General features: G+C 43.8%; 1 protein-coding gene across 1 annotated transcript in view; it reads left to right on the forward strand.

Moving 5' to 3' along the window:
* The window catches only part of DUSP9 (dual specificity phosphatase 9), a 48,551-nt gene that overhangs the window by 15,507 nt on the left and 8,952 nt on the right, over positions 1 to 24,092 (forward strand). Inside the window, exons 2-4 of the mRNA XM_040442190.1 lie at positions 3,731 to 4,240; positions 12,881 to 13,390; positions 22,272 to 22,715. Coding sequence (XP_040298124.1) covers positions 13,033 to 13,390; positions 22,272 to 22,715 — 802 coding nt within the window. The 5' untranslated portion in view covers positions 3,731 to 4,240; positions 12,881 to 13,032. The remainder of the gene's footprint in view (positions 1 to 3,730; positions 4,241 to 12,880; positions 13,391 to 22,271; positions 22,716 to 24,092) is intronic.

Raw genomic sequence — 24,092 nt, forward strand, 5'->3', positions numbered from 1 at the left:
ACCTTCTCCTATGTGCCTGAGTTTTAGGTTTTCTAGCTTGCTAGTTACCAGTGAAGGTGTGCCATTCTCTTTGTCTGCCTGTGTACCGACCTCTGCCTGTTTATTGACTATGACCCTCTGCTGTCTGTCCTGACCATAGCCTGTTAACTGTAATGATCCTTTGCTGCTTGCCCTAACCTCTGACTAATTTCACAGATTTGCATGAGCTCTGCTTGCGCTGACCTCGGCCTGTTTTCTAACTACAAGTATTGCCTGATCCCTCGTTGTCCTGCACCAATGTCTCTGACCCTTATGGGTCAGCTCCAAGTGGGACTACTCCAAGTGGTAGCGGCCTGGTAGCAAAGTCCAAATTGCTGTATCGGGATTAAAGGATGAATACCAAGGTACTGCCAGGATAACGCCCTTAGGTCTAGCCCAAAGTCAAACCCGTTGGTTGGCGTAGTGGTCCACACCCGTTGCCCATAACAATCTATATGTGGAGAGCCCACCTTTGTGGCAATTGCAGGCGTCCAGGATTTTAAATTTTGTTCTTTAATTATGTGAAGATAAGCACTAAGCTGGCATGGCTCATGTGGGGGCACCTTGTGGAATTGTTTATTGGGGTGCTCTGATGACGCTGTCTATCAAGAGTCAATCTTTGGTGGAACTAATGCTTATGGACCGTCTGCTGTCACAAAACAAAAACTATGTAGAATTTGTGGAATAAGCAACACCCTGGGGTCGACAATTGACTTAATCCTGAGGATAGGCCATCACCTGGTCTACCCTTTTAATTAACAAATTGCTGAAATGACGAATAACGATAAATCAGGGTTCCTTTTGAAGAAAATGACTAGATACTAGTAAGGTAATATCAGTGTAACATAATGATAGAGAATTTTTTCATTTCCTTTCCAGATCGTATGGTTTTGTGAATACAAAATCCTATGTGTCTCCATGGCTACAGACTACAAACGAACCCTACGTAGTCAGTCATCTTTTACAGTTTACAGTGTGAAACATGTACGTCAGGGGTTCAGTTATTGTCTGACGGGCCCAGAAATCTATGTGCTTTAGAAAAATATACCAGGATTATTTACGGCACAGTATAGTGACGGTGGCTTTTACATATCTTGCACAGGGGTTCAGTAGCTTCCAGCCATGAAACCGTTTAGCTATGACATGCTATATGCGCATCTCCTCCATCACGTAGGACTCGGAGAGATAGAAATGCTTCATTATACAGATATAAATAAGATAATTACTAGTTGCTTCCAGTCCTTTACATTTCCTGGAAAGTCCTTATGTCCCTATTCATGACTTATATAATAGAGCCTGCTTACACGACACGCTCCATGAACGCGTGCGGAAATCAATATTCTTTTATGTCGAGCATCTCGCCTACTCCACAGCTACTAGTTTGTGCATTTAAAGAGCTTGGCACCCCCTAAAAGCCTAGAAATCATAATGCCACTTTCCCATCCAGAGAATAGCTATACTACTAGAGCTTGGTTCTTTAGATGTAATAGAATAACGTTCTTCATTTAGTGGCAGTTTTACCAGGATCACCTGTGGATTTCTTCAAAAATGCGTTGGAACTTAAAGGGGTCTCCTGGTTTTATGGAAATAGAGCATAAAGTGGTATTCCAGCAGTGTTATATGGCAGTAGAATATGCTGTTCACCTCTCATCCATAGGGGTCCGGCTGCAGAGACCCGCAACGATCATCAAAGCACCATTTTTTTTTGCACGGTGCGGCTCCCCGTCCAGATGCTGTGCAGAGAACTGGACAGCAGTGATGCCACATTTCGGAGGGGGCCACATGCTCCCTCTGATTCTAGCCAGCAGATGGACCCACTCTGGCATGTCCTAGCTATGTGTGGCTGATATACTCTCTTAAAGGGCTTTTTTTTTTTCTGGGGAAATACATTTTTTAAAGGGCCAGAAGGAGTTTAAAAAAAAAAAAAAACGTTAAAGGGGTTTTGCTACTAATAACACATCCACTGTCTACAGGATGGGGAATAAGTGTTTGATCACTGAGGGTCTGACTATTGTGACCCCGGCAATCACAAGAATGGATTTCTGCAAGTGCTGTTGAACTGCCCCATGACGATGGAGCGGTGGTGCACATGTGTGACTACCACTCCATTCACTTCCATTGGACTGCTGCAAGCGCAGTCCCATAGAAGTAGACGGAACGGTGGTCACGCATGTGCACCGCCGCTCCATCCTCAGAAAGCAGTTTGGCAGCACTTGCAGTTGACCGCGGAGATCAAACACATCACCGTCCTGTGGGTCAATGTTGAAATCCTGGACATCCCCTTTAAGATGTTTACTTCCAAGATGTTTAAATCTAAAGTAAATGACCAGGATCGTAAAAACATGGCTGCTCTCTTCCTGAAATGACGTTTCGTTCACTCCCATGGTTCATCCCCATTTATTGCAATAACGCTGAGCAGCAATTCCCAACACGACCCATGGACAGGTGGGGCGCTGTTTCATGAAGAAGGCGGTCATGATTTTGTAATCCTGGACAACCCCTTTTTAATAAGATTAAGAAAAATATAAACAGGATAAAACAAGGAAAAAACCAGAATCGACTTGTAATGGATGCTAACAATACAACATCGTTATAAATAGCTCAGCGTGATAGTCAATGCTAGGCGCGCGGCAGATGTCTCCAGAACCTTCTAGTTGTTTGCTGGTTGAAGGTGCAAGTGTTTATTGGATTTGCAGGATTGTAGGTGAGATCTTTCTTAATGGGTCAACTAAATCCAAGTACTCCATGGTTAGGACCATGTAGTTATAGGGGCGTAATGGTGGAAATTGCCTGATAGGGCCCAACGGCTCCAATACCACATGGGAGAACACCAGTACCAGTTGAGGATGCTAGTGTTTATGGGATCTGCAGGATTATAGGTCAGTCTGGTGGATCTTTCAGACCTTTATATACACTAAGTCTTAATGAGTCAATTAAATCCTAGTATTCCATGGTTAGGAGTCGACCGTGTGGTTACAGGGATGTAACTGTGGAGAAAGCCTGATAGGGCCCAATGGCTCCAATACAGCATGGAAGAACACCAGTACTATTTGAGGATGCATGCGTTTATGGGATCTACAGGATTATACATCAATCTGGTGGGTCTTTCAGATCTTTATATAAGTCTTAACGGGTCAACTAAATCCTAGTACTCCATTGTAAGGACCATGTAGGTCCAGAGGCATAACTGTGGAGGGTGCCTGATGGGGCCTAATGGCCCCAACACCACATGGAAGGACATCAGTATTATTAATGACACTTGATGGTTGGCAGGACCTGGTACAGGTTTGGAACTGGGCCTTAGACACTTTAAGTTACACCTTTAAGTGACTAAATGTCCAGTAGTAATGAGAAGAAGAACATCTCACATAGGCCATGCAATGTTTGGGTTAACTTATTGTCCTTCTCCGTAACGACAGTGACATCAGGAATGTCCTTCCAAGTATAGGAGAGGAGCCTAATTATAATTTTCACACTGCAGCCCTCTTCTCTATGGTCAGCAGCACCGATGAATGATGAAGGAGCTCACTCAGCACATGGAACGATTGTGTCACATCCTCTGCTAAAGCTGAGGTCATGTGGACATGCCTAGGTCTCGGTGAGCAGGAAATTGAGGGGTGGATTTTCAGGAAAATGGGCAGTGAGATCCATTCTGCTTAGTTTTCAATGATTCCCCTTGGTATTACTTGCTGTTTTTTTTTCGTCTTTGTAGGTCAAAAACTTCAACGTGTGATACAGTTGACACCTGGACTCAAGAGGGACAAGAAGCCGAATTATCTGACGTTCCACACTGGAAGACACCTGGATGCCTTCTCGCCAAAGACGCATGATAAAGAGGAAGGCTGCTGTGGTGTCTGAACTGCAGCCTGGATAGAGGGCAGAAGACACCTGTAGACAGTCGTTCAGTTTGGGAGGACCATAACCAGAATTTATTTCATGAGGGAAATGCCTGGAGCTACTGACCACGCACAAAAATATAGAACAGAAGGAGAAAGATTGATCTGTTATGAATGAGGAAAGGGGGTGCTGACTGGGAAGAGTCCCACAGATGGGCTTCCAGTTGGGACATTGACTTGGTTAATAATCTACTACGACTTCTTGGATACTGAAGTCCCATCATGATCGCCTGGAGGCTCCGACCAAAATTCGATTTTGCATTGTGAGAATAATTCTTGCTCTGAAGAATCTGTAAATAAGAGGAACACACATATAAAAAAAAAAGGTAAATGTTAACCTATAAGATGTGCTGAGGTATAGAGGTAAGTAGCGAAGGATGTTTTTTTTCCACTTACAGCGCCCCTCTTGGTTTGTGTGTGGTACTGCGGTTCCGCTCCATTCAAGTGAATGCAATACCTGCCTTTGGCCAGAAATGGACCTTCAGTTCTCATTTCAGATAGCACTGTTTAGAGGGGTTGGCCAATTTTAGAAAAATAATGGCTGTTATCTTCCAAAAACAGCACCACACCTGACCACAGGCTGTGTGTGGTATTGCAGCTCAGTTCAATTCAAGCAGACCTGTGCTGCAATACTAGACACAACCCGTGGACAGGCATGGTGCTATTTTTGGAAGAAAAAAAATACGTTTTTTTTCCCATCCTGGACAACCCCTTTAAAGGGATGTCACTTATTGCTATAGCTACACCAAATGAGACTGAAATGCAGCAGACAATAAAATTCACAAATCCTTATATGCCGATTTTCAGCCATATTACCAGCACATATTAGCAGTATCAACCCTATAGACCAGTCACGACACCTGGTAGGGTTGATACTGCCTATTAAAATGCAAACTGTCTTGTGAAAATTGGTTGTGGCGTTTTTTTGTTATGCAAATTAGGGCTTCAGTGCACTGAGGGTTAGCACAATAAAGATGAGGTGCACTGAAGGGCTAGACCACGCCCCACAGTACACTGAAGCTCTAATTTGCATAAAGAATAAAAGTCTTTTTTCTCTGGAGCGGCGCCCCCGATTATCACAAGACATGTATAATTTTAATCAGCAGGATCAACTCTACCGTGTAGTATGTCTGGTTTAATAGAGTTGATCCTGCTGACAGGTGCTTTATAAGGTGGCCACACCTATTATATTAATGTCAGCCAAACCATTTGACTTCGGATGATCAGCCAACCATCTAATGTAAATGGGGGCATCCTGACTTACCCCCAAGGCAAATGTCAAGATAAGGAAGGATCAGGCTGTTGGATTTCAACATACCCAATCCTGATAGCCTTTTATTCCCTTTTTCCTATTGAGAATGCATGCATACTTGGCTGAGCATGCATGTGTTTGGGGAGGGGAAGTCATCCAAGGTATCTGTTTATCCTTATGGGACTTCTGTATCTGTCGCCCAGTGGCTCCTCTGCACCCTCCCTCTGTCCTCCCTGGCAGTCACAGTGAGAGACCCGTTCACTGCGCAGAAGGATGCTGGATCCACTCTATGCAAAAATTGTCTAAAATGTGATCTAGTATCAGTGATCAACCCAGAACATAGATTTGGATCACTCTGGATCTAGGCTGCGTGGCTTGTTGGCGCCCCCTGGCACCCACCACCCCCGGTGTACGCCCCACCAGCCTCCTCCTCTAGCTATACCCAAGCACCAACTAGTGATGTGTCATGAGACACTCCCACGCAATGCAGAATGAAAGTATGACTCCCCAGATTTCTGACGAATTTATGATTTTTTTTTATTAAATAGAATACATTTTTAATGGAAAAAATTGTAAAAAAATAAATAAAAATCACCCACTTTATCCAACTTCTATATTTCATTGTATTTACACTTTATTCAAATCTGCTTCCCTTCATGCAATAAATAAAAAAAACTGGCTGGCTGCCACCACCACTAGAGGGAGCTCAGTGCATGGGAATTCCAACAGTTACCATTGATCTTTGCACTGAGCTCCCCCTACTGCTGGCTACCGGAAAATGCAGTGAATTCACATGAGGAACAGGAGCAGAAGTTCGGCGCTTGGCCCTGTAGCAGTCTCGTGGTCTGCCTGCGTGATAGGTAAGCCACCATGCTCATAGCTGAAAAAAAATGGCAACTGGATTCTAAGGCCCCTTTCACACGGGCGAGATTTCCGCGCGGGTGCAATGCGTGAGGTGAACGCATTGCACCCGCACTGAATCCGGACCCATTCATTTCTATGGGGCTGTGCACATGAGCGGTGATTTTCACGCATCACTTGTGCGTTCCGTGAAAAACTCGCAGCATGCTCCTCTTTCTGCGTTTTTCACGTAACGCAGGCTCCATAGAAAGCATCCGTAAGCAAGTGCGGATGCCGTGCAATTTTCACGCACGGTTGCTAGATGGCGATTGGGACGGGGACCCGATCATTATTATTTTCCCTTACAACATGGTTATAAGGGAAAATAATAGCATTCTGAATACAGAATGCATAGTACAATAGGGCTGGAGGGGTTAAAAATAAATAAATAATTATTTAACTCACTTTAATTCACTTGTTCGCGCAGCCGGCATCTTTTCTGTCTTCTTTTGTGAAGAATAGGACCTTTGATAACGTCACTACGTTCATCACATGGTCCGTCACATGATCCATCACCATAGTCACCATGGTGATGGATCATGTGACGGACCATGTGATAAACATAGTGACGTTATCAAAGGTCCTATTACTCACAAAAGAAGACAGAAAAGATGCCGGCTGCGCGAACAAGTGAATTAAAGTGAGTTAAAAAAAAAAAATTAACCCCTCCAGCCCTATTGTACTATGCATTCTGTATTCAGAATGCTATTATTTTCCCTTATAACCATGTTATAAGGGGAAATAATACAATCTACACAACCTTAAACCCAAACCTGAACTTCTGTGAAGAAGTTCAGGTCTGGGTACCACAGTCGGTTTTTTATCACAAAACACATTGCACCCGCGCGATAAAAACTGAACAACGGAACGCAATCGCAGTCAAAACTGACTGCAGTTGCATACCTACTCGCGCGGGTTTGCCGCAATGCACCGGGACGCATCCGGACCTAATCCGGACACGCTCGTGTGAAAGAGGCCTAATTGAGGTCACATGTGTGAGTTTTCTAGACTAGGCCCAGCTTTAATGATAGCTGCCATGCCGTTTTCTCATTTTAGTGAACTGAAAGCCGTAGATCCAAATGACTTTCATTTAAAATGGATTTTCGCCCTGAACATAAAACTGGCCAAATAGTAGAAGAAAAAAAAATAATGACAGCGATAGACAAAGTAGACAAAGGGGTCTCACGAAATTGTCTTCATGAGACCCCCTTTAATGTTACAGCAGCATTGAGATGGTTTCTGCATCTTCTAAACAGCTTGGCCCTCTAAGATGGGGTGGGAGTAGAAAGTTTCTGTATGTGATACGCCCATGAGGAACCCTTGTAGCCAATCAGAAGAGCCAAGAGGGCTCACATGACCTAAGGTGATAACATAGGTGTCCTAACATTATAAGCTCTGTATGTAGCCGATACCCAACAGCAAGAAAAGGAACTGGACGTAGAACTGACCTGTGCAGATTATTTATGGGATTACTATTACATTGTGTTTTATTCTATTTTATCAGTAGTGTTTTATAGTGCACCAGTCTATACTGCCTTGAAGGCTTCAGAATGTTTTACGAGGCTTTGCTGCCTTATCAACAGGCCCCTTTGTATTCGGATGTGATGTATGAGACACCTGTTAAATCTGGTGACTGATGATAAAAAATGTGTCCAGTTTTTTTCTCTAGTAATTCAATACACGTTCATATAATACACATATTCTTCCTCGTCTAGGTGCCTCAGGCCAGTGTTCAAATAGTTATCCACTTTGGACATTTGCTTTTTTGGACAGGTTCCTCTAAAAAATATGTTGATCATAGGTTGTGGGACCACCAGTAAACCACTGTAATCTGTGAGGGGAACCTGACAGAATGGGTGCAGTTTGCCTGCAGTGCCTCCACAGGAGATATGAAGTATTACATTGTGTTCAATGGAATCAAAGGGCTCTTTGGTCCTCCAGAACATGGGATATTCTTGGTGGCTAATTGATGGAGGTTCCCCCCCTCTTATTAAAATAGTTTCTAAACCAGACTACCCCTTTAAGGTATATTTTAAGGAGTTGGGGTTTTCTTAGAGTTATTTACTGCAGATATATGAGTAAGAACATATAGCACCCTCCCATATAGCCTCCGCCACATTTCACTTCTGTGGGCCACTGTCCACATGTGTAACATCTTGTCCCTCTGATATTTTCATTTCCAATAGCCATAAGCTATCACAATTCTGTTTTTGGCCTATTTACATATAAAAATTAACTTTTATGGTTCTTTCTTTAAAATTACATCATACGAAAAAAGTGTTCTTTGCGACATTAAAAAGACTCAGATTGCACTTAGTTTCCTTCTATATATTATTATATCTGTTATGACTGGAGTTCTTCACTATACTCTAGTGTAGTGTTGATCGCGAATATTCTAATCGTGAAATTTTATTGCGAATATGGGCACTTCGAGAATTCGCGAATATCTAGAATATAGTGCTATATCTTCGTAATCGCGAATATTCTAGATTTTTTTTTTCATCGGTACCCATGATCCCTCACTGCTTCTTGATTTTTCGCCGAATGCGCGGCGTCCTCAGAGGTTAGGAGCTGCGAGTTGTCCATCTGATGCCACAACCATGACTATACGTAGAAGCACATCCATAATTAGTAGCAGCCAAGCAGAATATGGTGTAGGTCAACCACACGGGCACGACACCACATGGAGTAAGAGGGTATTATGGTTTTCATCTATCTAATATTAGGGAATAAGGCTAAATCCAGCTTAAACCCAACTGAACTTCTTCAAGATCCACCAGACTCAACTGAAATTTTTGAAAGACCAGTGGTGAAGTCAATCTATTAGTTAAAATTCGTAATCAGAATCATCATTTGAAGCATTTTTCCTAGAATACTACATTGTTCCGTCCTTCTGTTGTTCCTTTTGGAAATCTATGAATACATTTACAACTGGTGGTGACCCTTCCTCTCGGGTTTGTCCCTACACAATATGCAGTTGCCAACAGTCAAAATTTGCAGGGACTGTCACTAATTTGGCAAAATTTGGACTGTCTGAGGCCAAAAATGGGCAGGGCCTGTGCAAACCCCACCAATAAATCAGTGGTCCTGCATAGTTTGGGGGCATTCCTGGGGGGGCAGGGCCTATTCGTCTCGAATTTACCAACTGCAGAGTTGGTAAGCATGCACTGCGTAGGAATATACCCCATTTGTTTACATATTTACAGGAAGGATAACAGAGGATCAACGCAATGTAGAATAGATGTGTCATGTAGAATGCAAGAGGTCATGAGATCAAGTCAATTTCCGATCCGGCAGGGACAAGGGCAGCGGTGCGGGAACGTGGATAGGGAAGTTGCTTTTTTAAAGAATTTTAATTTTTTTTTATTGGCCACACATTATCACTATCGAGGGTGTCAGCTCCAAGGCCAGGCAACCCCTTTAAAGCCTTTAAAGGGGGTTGTGCCACTGGATACATTGTACATGTGTGAGCACCATGGGCCCCGATTCTGGGACTCTAATTGACCTCAAGAACAGGGTCAACTGGAATAGTGGTTGGTGGGTCCTCTAGCAATTATCTGTCCGGTGGAGAGTTGATAAATGAGTTTTGTGGGGTACACCTTTTAAAGGGGTTGTGCCAAGATTTTAACTAATACCCTAACCAGAGGATAGGGAATAAGTGATCAGTGGGGGCCCACCCACTGGGACCCCCAATGATCATGAGAATGTGGGATCCTGTGCTCCTCATATGAATGGAGCAGCGGTTGAGCATGCGCATGATCACTCCGTTCATTTCTATGAGACTGTTGGAGATAAGAGTACAGCACTTGCCTATCACTGGCAGTTCTATAGAGAGTCAATGGAGCCGTAGTGAGCATGCTCGACCGCTGATCTAGTCATAGTTGGGGAAGGCAGAACCCACATTCTCGTTATTCCAGCAGTTGGACCCTCACCGATCAGACACATCCCCCATCGTGTGGGATACGTTTCAATCTTGCCACAACCAATTTGAGTAAGAGTCATGTAAGTGGGGTCTGGCATTTGGTATCCCTAATGTTTTTGAGAATGAGTATGTCCCACCCCCCCTGTTTTTACTGGAGAAGTGGTAGCTCAAGAGTTACTGAAATCGTTGAAAATGAGACTAGGGTTCACTTCTTCTCGACACTGGTGGAGTCCTACTGTATCTGCTGTACCCCAACCATGCGATGAACCATTAATGACTTTTGTGACTTTTTGTTACCCGACTGCCTACTTTTCTGGCTCTGTTCTATGTAATCTTCATTATAAATGTCATTTTATCTAATTTAAACCTTGGTAGGACTCGGAGCACAAGTCCCATTATCTACTTCAGCTTCCGTACATTGAGGTCCATGGTACACCTAATTATATAGGAAGCGCTCCATACCGTAGATGTGTCATCGCGTATCAGGGACATACATTGTGCCATAGAGATGTTAATTATACCGTTTAGGCTTGATCCCCATGTTATGCTATTCATTAACGCTACGGACAAGTACTGCGGCTTTCGCGAGGCCGCACTCCAATATTTCTGGATCAGCTCATCGGAGAGAAGCTTTCACTAGGCTGTCAGTGCCATTAACATAGAGTATTGCGCATGAAGAAAAAGATGTAAAACCCAGCAAAGTGTCATCATAAAGGGACAGTAACCTCCAAGAAATCAGGGTGTCACCGGGACATGCACTGATAGACCAGGCACAATGCCTTGTAGAGCTAGCTCAGCTGAATGTAATGATCCGTTGCTTCATTCTGGAGAAAAAGTACTTTTAATAAGTATGTAAATTGGGGAACAAGTGCACTGAGGGCGGGCCCAGGCACTCTGTGCACTCTTGCTCCTCTTGCTTCCTCTGACAGCTCCTCCTTCTTCTTTACGGTTGATAGGACCAGGTTCCTACATAGTCACCAGTTCTATCAATCAAGAAGGAAAAGGAGGGGCTAGCAGAGGAAGCAAGTGGAGTAAGAGTGCACAGAGTGGCTTGGGCCCACCCATGGTGCACTTAAATGCTCATTTGTATATGCATTCAAAATATTTTTTCTCCACTGAATTGAATTGTGTCTGCAGAATAATCTCCAAAATCTGATTTCCAGAAATTGACAAAGAATCTGATTTCCAGAAATTGACAAGAAGATATCTAGTAGGTCATATGAGAGAATGTGGGACAACATAGGGATTGGAGGATGCTTCGAGGACGGTGGATGCCGACAATGCTCTTTGCATTCAGTCATCTATCAAGTAGACAGATTGGAAGGGGTTCAATAAATTCTCCAACTAACCCTACAGTAGTGAGGATCAAAGATGGGATAAATTCAGGATTGAACTGGCCCATCAGCTCAGGAGGCCAAGCAGAAGACAACATGTCTTGGCATATAAAAATCTACAAAAGGCAAAGGACAAAATTTGTCTTTGGATGAAATGTGATCTTATAATCAGTATTCTTCATCCTAGTATTGATTCAAGAGGTAGACCTGATTTTTCTTGATCAAAATGAGGTTTTTCAAAAAGTTTCCAACATAATAGTTAGTCCACATGTACATGACAGTGCCTGTATGTTGAGGTCTCTATGACTCTCCATACAGAGCCATAGACACTCCTGGGACACCACATGGTGCCTCCATATGGATATAAGATATTGTACCTTGTAAGCAATGCCTTTTTCATTCATCTAATCTTGGGCTCAAGTCAAGAATGTTTTCTTTACATCCATGTACATATGTGGAAAGTTAGAGCATTCCGTATCTTCATCCGGGTGATGAAGGGATAACCTAAAACAATGGGGGGTTGACATATGGTATGGTCTCAAAACCATTGTAGCCTATTAAGCCCCAGAGAAGCACTACAAATTAGATGCCTGTTGGCTGAACCCACAGATTTTGGCCGGATGGTCATCTATTGTTTATTGTGGAGCCCCGACTCTTACCCAATAGCAGATCCAGGAAAAAGAAGGGTTGGGGGGGGTTTACATATGGCATGCTCTCAAAACCATGGTAGCCTATTAAGACTTAAAGAAGCCATACAAGTTAGATTCCAATTGGCTGAACCTACAGATTTTGGCCGGCTGGTCATCTATTGTTTATTGTGGAGCCCCGACTCTTACACAATGGCGGATTCAGGAAAAAGAAGGGTTGGACGTGTTCCCAAGGGAAATAAACTGCTGCCAGAGATGTCTGTCAGTGGCTTACTCCTTTCTCCCTATTCAGAAGACATGCAAAATCGGCCAAGTGTGCATGTTTATTTGGGGGGTCATGAGGAATAGCTGTCTGACAAACGATCATTCAGCCAACAGCTATCTACAGTATATGACCCTTTTTAGCCTTAAAGGAGTTGTCTACTTTGACCACTCTGTTTTGTTAGACAGGTTCCTTGACAATCAAGGGATTCCAGAGTATACCCTACCTAGACCCCAGAAGTCAGCTGTAATCTGTGGGGGAACCTGGCAGCAATTGTTTCATCATCTTCATCACCACCACATGGAAAATGAAGCATTACATGTTTCTCATGGAAATCAATGGGCTGTTTGTGTAAATTAACATCCCTTATGTGTCTTCGGTCTGCTGCCTCTGCTGAGCGACATCCATGTGATTGAACTCGCCTCATGGATGGTGCGCCCCTGTGTGGAATGATGGAATAAGAGATATTCTTTGTAGCCGCTCTCTTCTGTGGTAGATAAGGAGGGTAAAAATGGGGCCCACTCTATAAACCCAGAATGACATAATACAATACTTGAAATGGCTTTTCTAAAAAAGACAACCTTTTTAATCAGCAATAACGACCTGTTTTCTTTATGATATTCACTTAAATTGTTTTCTTGTTGTCTAGGAAATGCCCTGAAATACTTAAGAAAGACGACGGGATTATTGGCAACTACCATATTTTGTGCAAGAATCCTCAAAACTGTTTCACTCCGGTTTAATTAAGTGGACCATCCTCTCCATTTCATTCCTCTGGTCCTTCTCATGTGAGTGAAACAGATGGAGCACCTGTGTAAATCCACAACATGGCTGCGGGATGAGCTGGACTCTCCTGCTCAAAATGTTCGTATCCTGGACTGTCGCAGCAGGGAACTTTACGACTCCTCACACGTGGAGAAAGCCTTGCATGTAGCTCTGCCTGGGCTGATGTTACGACGATTACGCAAAGGCAACCTTTCTGCCCATTCCCTCCTTCCCGGGTCTCCTCCTGTTGTAAGGGAAGTGGCCGTTTTGTATGACGAGTGCACTGCCAGCTTCCCAGGGAGAATGGGCGTCCTGTCGGAGGAACAGGAACCAGTTTTGGTGACCCTACTCCATAAGCTTAGGAAGGAAGGATGTCAAGCCTACTACTTACAAGGTAAGAAACAGATACTTTGGGTCAACCATCACAATTAATGTGCCCATGGTTCTCCATAACCAGGACATCAATACGCAATCCTCTACATCATTTATTTCCAGTGACCTTTAGAGTTGTCAGGGTCAGAAGACAGAGTAAAGAAAATGTATGGTTTTGAAGGCTTCTTCTCATATGACTTCAAGTACAATATAACTATAAATTATGAAATAATTGTTAATAAGAAGAGACACTACAAGGGGTGAGGGTATTGGGGGTGTAGATGTAGCAGACGCTCAGACCCTTGTCATGATCAATAACAAGGTGGCATCTTCCCGTCTAGAGTAAATAAGGTCTCTACACCAACATCAAAAAGGGTTCTTTACTGTAAGAGCAGTGAGATTAAATTTGTCATGGTCAATTCATTAGAAGTGGATTCTCCTTCCTGCTGGATTCACTTCTGGCTTGGGCCGAAAAACCTGCAGGCAAATCAGCCTCAAAACCTCCTCCCAAAAAACTCTGTGTGAACCTACCCTTACATGTATGGAGCAGTTTTACAGAAATGTATAAAGCAAAAGTCTTGAAACCTTGATCCACTGCTTGGAACTAAACAACTTTATTTTATCATTTGATATTCAAAATGTCTTACTGTGAATTTCGTCCTTCACTTTTCCTGCCAAGTAAGTGACATCCACATAAGATAATTGCTGTATAAGGCAACCTCAAAGCATTTATAGAACCTGCCTGTCAATAGCCCAGACATTCAGAGGAGACCACCACTATTTATAGAACATCTCAAAGTCATCGCTCAATAGTCCACTTGTTGCCTCAGTTCTCTGGGTGAAGATGTGTTGTAATTCATTGCGTGGTGTCCTCCGGTTAACTGGGACTGGCCGAGAGGACAGTGCACAATGACGCTGCTGTCATCATTGAGACCCTACAAGTCGTAGGTCTATGTACAGGATGAGCAAGGTCATCCTGTTATGAATCGTGGTCTCTGTACCTAAAGTGGGCCTTAAAGGTGAAATCCACCATAAAATATCTTTTGATTTATCATAACGACATCTTACAAGATGCCATTGCTGGTGGTGTAGGAGTCTATGACCCCAATGTTGAGGGTATATGGTGGCTCACCTGTTGTGGCAAATGGTTCTGGTGCTCTGTTAAAAGAGGTTTCCCTGAAAACCCAGTAGAATAAAATGTAAATGGTATTGTATAACAGGCAACTCAACCATCCAGAACTGCACCGATATGAGACATAATAGGCAAGATAGAATAAAAAATGCGTATCACTGTAACCAATTGATTGTGTTACAATCACTTATTGATTATGTCAAATAGTGTTTAAATTCATATATCATTTAATTTTTTTTTTAGGATTTTATTAAGATATTGTATTCGACAGTATATATATAAAGGGTATATAAAAGGTATATACAAAATACTGTAGATTAATCAATGGATAGTCCTATTGTAGTTTTGATTTAGTTCATTGTGTCCATATAGGAAATAGATATATCCAAAACTGCGTTTATCCAAATAGGAAAGAAAAGAAAAAAAGGTGAAGACTGTTCTAGTGATTGGTGAAAAATAAAAAATAAAAGTGAAAAAAAAGTATATATATATATATGTATATATATATATATACTGTATATATGTATATATGTATATATATATATATACTGTATATATATACTGTATATATATATTAAAAACGAAGATCGGACAGCACTCCAAAAAATAACAGAAATTTTATTTACCCATGTGGCAAAAAGGCACCATTTTGGCTCAACAATAGAGCCTTTCTCAAGCCTTTCCTATATCTATATATATATTTAAGGGATCGTCTTTTTATTCGGGGGTCTTTCTCACAGACTTCTTCCAGACAAAGGCTTTAGTGTCCAAACAGTGCATTTATTTGGCAGTCTTCATGCACAAACAGCAACCAAAACATAAATCAAAACAAATCCTCAGCCATCTGGCCACTGACTAAACAGTATAGTCCCTCTCTAGCAGGATCCGGGTCTACCACCCAGCTTCCCAAAACACTGCAGTGCTTACCCCACACAGGGTCAGAGGGTCCCGGCTCCCACAGGCTTTAGCACAGCCTGCTCCTTCCTCAGACTGAGAGCCCCTCCCAAGTCCAGCAACAGGATTAAATAGCATCCTTGGACATGGGCATATTCTTAAATCCCAGAGTGGAGCATGGGGAACGGGCACCCACCCAACACATTGCCTGTTCCCAGTAAAAGTCTGCCCTGGACTAGCTGGAGCCAGCTAAGCTAAGTAGCTTGGTGTCCACTAACTAGCTTAGTGGCCACCTATATCTAGGGCCTTTAATCCACTAAGGCCGGGTCCCTTGGTGACACACTCCTGGTGCAAACAACACCCCCTTTCCATGCTTTGCCGGGACTTTTCTGTTCTCACCCAGGCTCCTCTGTGTGAGATACACCCTTTCAATGGCCGTCATGTGGCCCTCTGGGAGCTCCACTGCAACAATATATATAAGGTAAAAAAATTAAGTCCGGTGATTGTGGGAAAATAATGATAAAGGTTAGAAAAATATAAACTTCTTCCTAATATGCAGGTATAATTATAGTGAAAGTCGCAGCAATGATAATAGTGATGCTAGATTGTGCCGATAGGTTTCCTTTACATTTAGATGTTATATCCACTGTATTTATAGTATTTTGTATCATATATACACTGAACAAAAATATAAACGCAACACTTTCGGTTTTGCTCCCATTTTGCATGAGCTGAACTCAAAGATCTGAAACATTCTCTACATACACAAAAGACCCATTACTCTCCAATCTTGTTCACAAATCTGTGTAAATCTGTGTTAGTGAGCACTTCTCCTTTGCCGAGATAATCCATCCCACCTCACAGGTGTGGCATATCAAGGTGCTGATTAGACAGCATGAATATTGCACAGGTGTGCCTTAGACTGCCCACAATAAAAGGCCACTCTGAAATGTGCACAGTTTTGCCTCACTGGGGGTAGGGTCAGAAAACCAGTCAGTATCTGGTGTGGCCACCATTTGCCTCACGCAGTGCAACACATCTCCGTCGCATAGAGTTGATCAGGTTGTTGATTGTGGCCTGTGGAATGATGGGTGCAAAACCGATCGATTACCAGCCAGGCTGTATTTCACAGTCGGCGGTATTACTTTTCAATAGATGATTTTGGCCTCTTGTGTTTGGGCTGTACTGTGTATAAGAAGCTTCCTATCAGATTGCATTCATATATTACCCAGTTATACAATACCATTTACATTTTATGACCCCAATGTTGCCTTAATCCAGGGGCCATGGTATTCTGCAAGATTCTAAACCCCTTAATAGTTAGAGTTGTCCATTACTGGAAGTGTCCATCACATTTTTAGAGCTATTGATCTCATTGATGGCATTTTGTGATAGGGTGTGGTGATGTGTCAGATAGTTTTATCTTAAAGGGGTTGTCCCATGAAAAAAATTCTACATTTTTCGAACCAGCACCTGGATCTGAATACTTTTGTAATTGCATGTAATTAAATATTTAGTATAGCCACCAAGTTATTCAATCTATCATTATAGCGCCACCTGCTGTTTGCTCATTTTCTAATTTCTCTGTCCTGCACACTGAGAGGGAAGCGGATGCTCAGTTCCGTACTTCAACTGACACCAGCTGCAACAGAAAGGATACACACTCTAGAAAGAACACGCCCCTGAGAAAGGACACACCCCTGAGAAAGGACACACACCCTAAGCTGCCAGCTTGAAATAAATCTATCAGGGCAACTGGGGCAATGAATGGGGAGATCTCTGGACCTATGTAAGATACAGGGCTGGTTCTAGCTTTGTTAGAAAGAGGTTGCCATGTACTAGATTATGTAGGATTTTCATTATTTTTTTTTCATTCTTCATGGTTATAACCCCTTTAAATTGTCCCTCATTTTTCTAATACTATATATAGGTATGTTTTCTGGTGAGTGATGCTGACTCCTGGCAGCTTTCCAAGGACAGCGCCGTTCATCATATAGTGGCAGTACTTGGTATTGCAGCTCAGCCCCATTGACTTGAATGGGGCTGAGCTGCAACTAGGCCACATGACCGATGTACAGTGATGTCATTGACCTAGGAAGAAGCTTCAGCGCTCAAGTCCTCTTCTAACCGCTGATCGGCAGGAGTCCTAGATACCGATGACCTATCCTATATCATAACTATCTTTTCCTGGATAACCCCTTTAAATGTTCTCACCAGAACAATTTTTTTATTAAAGGGGATGTACTCACCTCACTGATCCCTCGCTGCTCCTGGCCTGATGGTTCCTGACCCCTTCTTGGTCACTTTTGACAAAGGAAATGTGACCACTGAGGCAATTACTGGCCACACTCATGACCCGCCAGTGATTGACTAAGTGGTCAGATTTCTGGATCAAGAGGGACCAGAACTTAAGAGACTGGTGGAGCACCTTGGAATCGCCCCTTTGGAAGAGGACCACTTTTTGAAATCTTTTTTATTTTAAGCCATTCTAACCTTTTTTGTGCAGTTACTGTGGAGAAGAAGAACTCCATCCATGAGAAAGGACAAGACAAACCTTGGGTTGTCTCTTAAAGACAGCCCCTTTCCATATGCCCTGTCAGAGCGCGAACACATCATAGAGGGGGTCCCAATTTGGAATTCCTCTATTAACCAGAGTATACAGAAAGTACGCCTGTGTACTGTATGGCCATTCATTTGAATACTGGCATGTAATACTCTACTTCCCCTGCAGTGGCCGCTGCAGCCTCCGTTGGTGATAAGAGGCGATCTGTACTGATGACCAGCTGATCGCTGGGTCAGCTTTAATTTAAAGGGCCAGCACCTATTGTTCCACTGCTTATACCTTTACATCTATGGTTGGTTTTTCTTGTTTTTGAAGATCTTTTTCTGAGGTCTTGCATAGATAGCAGCAAGATATAGAAACTAAAAAAATTCAGACATTCCAATTACAGCCCATTCATGATCAGCATGTGATGCGGTATTTAGGATGGTAAGCGCTCCTTCCAGTTACCAGGAAACAATCCAGTCTAAGAGGCAGAGAGGGAAGCAAAAAGCAGAAATATAAGCAATTAGAACTAATTATAGACTATGGAAATGTGTTCCGCAATGGATCGTATAGGAAGAATCTATCTAATTAACCCCGTAACAGATTATGGGAGTTTATAAGATGACGATGACTGCTTAGCTGTCTGTATCTAGATGCAACAGAAAAACAAAAAAATGTATAAAAGAGGAAGTTCAAATACTTAGGCACAGACAGCGTCCGCTCCTTATTACCACTGGCCTATAATTATGCCCTTTCCTACAAGCAGGTATGTTCTCAACCTTAAAGGGAACCCGTCATCAACTTTATGGTGACCTCACTGGGGCAGCATAAAATAGTGACAGAAATGCTGATCTCAGCGATGTGTCACTCATGAGCTATAAGTAAGTGGTTGCTGAGAACCAACATCATAATCATTGCAGTCCGGGCCTTGAAAAGAGTCAAATCTACCTGAGAAGAGTCCTGGTTATTATAACCTCCTGCTCTCTCACCTATCTGCTGATGATTGGCAGTTCTCTCCTAGAGAGAAAGGGAGAAAACTCGGTAGAAGCCGGTCAGTCATCAGCAGGAGAGCAGGAATTCATGGATAACCAGGACTCTTCTCAGGTGGCCGGGACTCTTCTCCAGGCCCAGTCTGCAATGATTCTGATGTTGGTTCTCAGCAACCACTTTCTTTTTACTTATAAATGACAGAACCGCTGAAATCATCTCACCGGTCTCTACTTTATTCTGTTGTTAGTATGGGCAGCATTAAGGCTACTTTCACACTTGCGTTAGGAGCGGACCCGTCTGGTGTCTGTACAGACGGAGCCGCTCCTATAATGCAAACGCTTGCATCCGTTCAGAACGGATCCGTCTGCATAACTGTTTTTTTCAGATCTGATTTTTCACTTAGTGAAAACTCAGATCCGACAGTATATTCTAACACAGAGGCGTTCCCGTGGTGATGGGGACGCTTCAAGTTAGAATATACTAAAAGAACGGTGTACATGACTGCCCCCTGCTGCCTGGCAGGTGCTGCCAGGCAGCAGGGGGCAGACCCCCCCTATATTTAACTCATTTACAAAAAAATGGGCCACAGCACTCTATTCATAGAATGGCGAGGGTAGGTGCACGTCCGGGTTGTGTTCTAAAGCTCCACCTCCAGAACTTGTCAGTGTCACAAATATTTAGACAGCACTCCTTTGTAGGTGATAATTAAATGATTTTATTTCATGTTATTTCAGCCGGAATAGGTGGTTTGTCAGTTGCAACGTTTCAGGCGTAATAATCGCCCTTCATCAGGCACTCTGAGGGCCACACTAGGTATACAGCCGACGCTTTATTTAACTCATTAGTGGCCAGTGCGTCCCCCTCTCCCTCCCTCCCCTGTATTTAACTCATTGGTGGCCAGTGCGGCCGCCCCCCCCCCCTGTTTTTAACTCATTGGTGGCCATTGCAGCCGGCCCCCGCCTCCCCCCCTGTTTTTAACTCATTGGTGGCCAGTGCGGCCGGCCTCCCCTCCCTCCCCCCCCTGTTTTTAACTCATTGGTGGCCAGTGCGGCCGGCCCCCCCTCCCCTTCTAATTAAAATGACCGACCCCCCATCATTGGTGGCAGCGGAGAGTTCCGATCGGAGTCCCAGTTTAATCGCTGGGACTCCGATCGGTAACCATGGCAACCAGGACGCTACTGCATGGTTGCCATGGTTACCGATCGGAGTCCCAGCAATTAAACTGGGACTCCGATCGGAACTCTCCGATGCCACCAATGATGGGGGGTCGGTCATTTTAATTAGGGGGGGGGGGGCTGCCGCACTGGCCACCAATGAGTTAAAAACAGGGGGGAGAGGGAGGGGGGGCCGGCCGCACTGGCCACCAATGAGTTAAAAACAGGGGAGGGAGGGGGGCCGCACTGGCCACCAATGAGTTAAAAACAGGGGGGGAGGGAGGGGGGGGGTCGCACTGGCCACCAATAAGTTAAAAACAGGGGGGGAGGGAGTGGGGGCCGCACTGGCCACCAATGAGTTAAAAACAGGGGGGGAGAGGGGGGCGGCCGCACTGGCCACCAATGAGTTAAATATAGGGGGGAGTCTGCCCCCTGCTGCCTGGCAGCACCTGCCAGGCAGCAGGGGGCAGTCATGTACACAGTTCTTTTAGTATATTCTAACTTGAAGCGTCCCCATCACCACGGGAACGCCTCTGTGTTAGAATATACTGTCGGATCTGAGTTTCACGATCTAACTCAAATCCGATGGTATATTCTAACATAGAGGCATTCCCATGGTGATGGGGATGCTTCAAGTTAAAATATACCATCGGATTGGAGAAAACTCCGATCTGATGGTATATTAATAGGGACTCCTGACTTTACATTGAAAGTCAATGGGGGACGGATCCGTTTGCAATTGCACCATATTGTGTCAACGTCAAACGGATCCGTCCCCATTGACTTACATTGTAAGTCTGGACGGATCCGTTTGGCTCCGCACGGCCAGGCGGACACGAAAACGCTGCAAGCTGCGTTCGGGTGTCCGCCTGCTGAGCGAAACGGAGGCCAAACGGTGCCAAACTGATGCATTCTGAGCGGATCCGCATCCACTCAGAATGCATTGGGGCAGTACGGATCCGTTCGGGGCCGCTTGTGATACCCTTCAAACGGAGCTCACAAGCGGAACCCCGAACGCAAGTGTGAAAGTAGCCTAAGTTGGTGACAGGTTGCCTTTAAAGGGGTTCTCCAGAAATTATTTTTAATGGCTGCCAGCGACCTGTCCTAGAATGTGAGCAGGACTGGTTGGCTCCACTTGCAGAGCTGCCTAGGAGGGTGAGGGGCCAGGGCCTCTCACTACACACTACATTCTGGCACTTGCATGTACTACACATTGGTGAGTGTTCCTGTCAGGCTGCTCAGCCATGATGGCATATGGTAGGCAGGATCAAATCATTACCATCTATTGTAGAGCAATGTAATGTGTAGTGAGGCCCCCCCTTCCCCCCCTCACCTTCTAGGCAGCTGTGCAAGTGATGGCAACCAGTCCTGCTCACATTCTAGGACAGATTACTGGTGGCCATTTTAAATCATTCCTGGAGACCCCCTTTAACGTGCCTGAACATGCTAATTGACAAAGTACAGGATATCACAACATGGCAAAAAAAATAAAAATAAAATATTTTAGCCCATGTTGCACATCTCCAAAGGTCAGTATAGGCGGGAATTATAGTTTTGCACACACTAGAGACACTGATTTATTGTACTGTATGGCCCTAATGTATTGTATGATATTACTATTTGGCAGTGTATGATGTCACTATTTAAGTGCACTATGGCACTTTAATGTGGGCACTGTAGAGCATTATTTTTGTCAGTGTATGACACTAGTATGTGTGTAATGTATGGCACTGTTATGTGTACAGAGTAGGACACTAGTGTTTATTATATAGTGCTATGTAGACACATTACAGTATCATTATTTGGCACTGTACAGTGGTATTTTGTAGGCACATTATTATGGCAGTGTCACTCTCCATTCACCTCCAGTGGCAGTATTATTGCTCTATAATAAAATTGGTGAGGTGGTTGATCTGTAGGATTGGGCAGATCTCATGGTCAGGGGCACACTACAGGTACATTTAGAACAGGCCTTCTATCTACATGACCACACTGTCATGGAATTGGGAAAATCTCCTAAAAGACATCATGCCATCACACACCACCATAATGTTTCATCAGGGAGGTCCCAGCTATGGTCAGAGGCAGTTGAGATGCCAGTTGTCAGGGTGGGAATTATAGTTACAGATCGAGAAGTCTTTTCTTGGTATTTGATATTGAATAATTTACCTCTGGTTCTTCTTCACAGGTGGCTTCAGTAAGTTCCAGGCTGAATTTCCTCACCATTGTGAAACCAACCTAGACTCTACCAGTTGTGCCAGCAGCTCACCTCTGCCACCAACTCCAGTGCTTGGACTAGGAGGCCTTTGCATTGCTTCTGACTGCTCCGATGTTGAGTCTGACCTTGACCGAGAGCCCTTGAGTGGGATAGACTCCGAAGGCATGAGTCCACGCAACCAGCCCCCGTCCTTCCCTGTGCAAATTCTGCCACATTTGTATCTGGGCAGTGCTAGAGATTCTGGGAACATAGACACTCTAGCCAAGCTTGGTATTCGCTATATCTTGAATGTTACCCCAAACCTACCCAATATTTTTGAGAAGGACGGAGAGTTTCATTACAAGCAGATTCCCATATCGGACCACTGGAGTCAAAACTTGTCTCAGTTTTTTCCAGAAGCCATTGAGTTTATTGGTACGTATCATGTTGGCTTGATATAATCTCATAATTGCAATCTAAGTGCTAATTTTGTCAGCCATTTGCAGCCCTGTGAAATGAGGGGTTTATCAGTTGATGGGATCCATAGATGGATGGTTTCAGTATCATTCTCTTTATAAAATGAAATATCCACTGGAAGGTCCACCGGATAGTCCTTGTCTAGCAAGTCTTACCTCATCCATTAATTATATTTATGTACACGGATAAAGATGTATAGAAGAACAATAATTATCACTACATTACGGTATTACTGTTTCAGCTATTTACGGTAGTCCCATAGAGTATGAATGCAGCATAAGAGTGTATGCTCGACAGCTACGCCTTTCATTTGGGAACCCTTGTTTCCTTGATCAGTGTGGCTCCCAACGGTTGAACCCCCACAGATACAACACCTATCCTGTGGATAAGAGATACGTGTGTATCTTTGGCCATCCCTTTTAAAGGGAATTTTGAGTTAATACAAGGGAGTGAAGAGTGATTACACAGAGCATCTCTCACTCTGGAGGACCTGTCCTGTCCTACATTACACAGGCAGCTTTGACTTGAATGGCCACTGTGTAATGCTTAATGTCCCCTGTGGAGGTGCTGTGCAGAAACTTAACAGTTACTGTCAGGTTTTCCCACAGATTAGGGATGAGTGAACCCGACCTTTTCAGGTTCCGGTTTGGCGTTCGGGCTGTGAATAAATTCCGTTATGGATTCTGTTATAACGGCATATAACAGAATATGTGAAGGAATGCAAAATGGAAGCCTTTAAGAGGCATTCCATTTTGCATTCCATCATAATAGAAGTCTATGCCCAAGCATAACAGAACCGGCTAGATCCGTTATGCTTGGGCATAGACTTCTATTATGATGGAATCCATAACGGAATTCCTCCATAGCCCAAATACCGAACCTGAACCTGAAAAGGTCGGGTTCGCTCATCCCTGATTACAGCTAATCACTGGCGTTCCCAGTAGGAGACACCTTGTGATCAGTTTATTCTCAACGGATCCTTCTAACGATTAAGGACTATCCAAACTTTAGAACCCTTTTAAAGAGGTTCTCTGGGATTTTGATACTGATGGTCTATCCTCAGGATAGGTCATCAAAATCAGATTGACTCCCGACACCCTCGCCGATCAGCTGTACGAAGAGGCCGCAATTCTATGTGCAGCGCTTAGATCTCTTCCTAGAAATGTCATATGGCCTAAGCTGTGGATGGGCCTAAGCTGCGATACCAAGCACAGCCACTATCCAATGGATGGCGCTGTGCTTGGTAAGCTGTGAGGAGGCTGCGGCACTCACCAGAGCTCCGGTGCTTGTAGGCTTCCTCAAACAGCGGGATGTCAGGAGTTGGACCCCCACTGA

This window comes from Bufo bufo, chromosome 8 (assembly GCF_905171765.1).
Source record: "Bufo bufo chromosome 8, aBufBuf1.1, whole genome shotgun sequence".
NCBI classification, from domain to species: domain Eukaryota; kingdom Metazoa; phylum Chordata; class Amphibia; order Anura; family Bufonidae; genus Bufo; species Bufo bufo.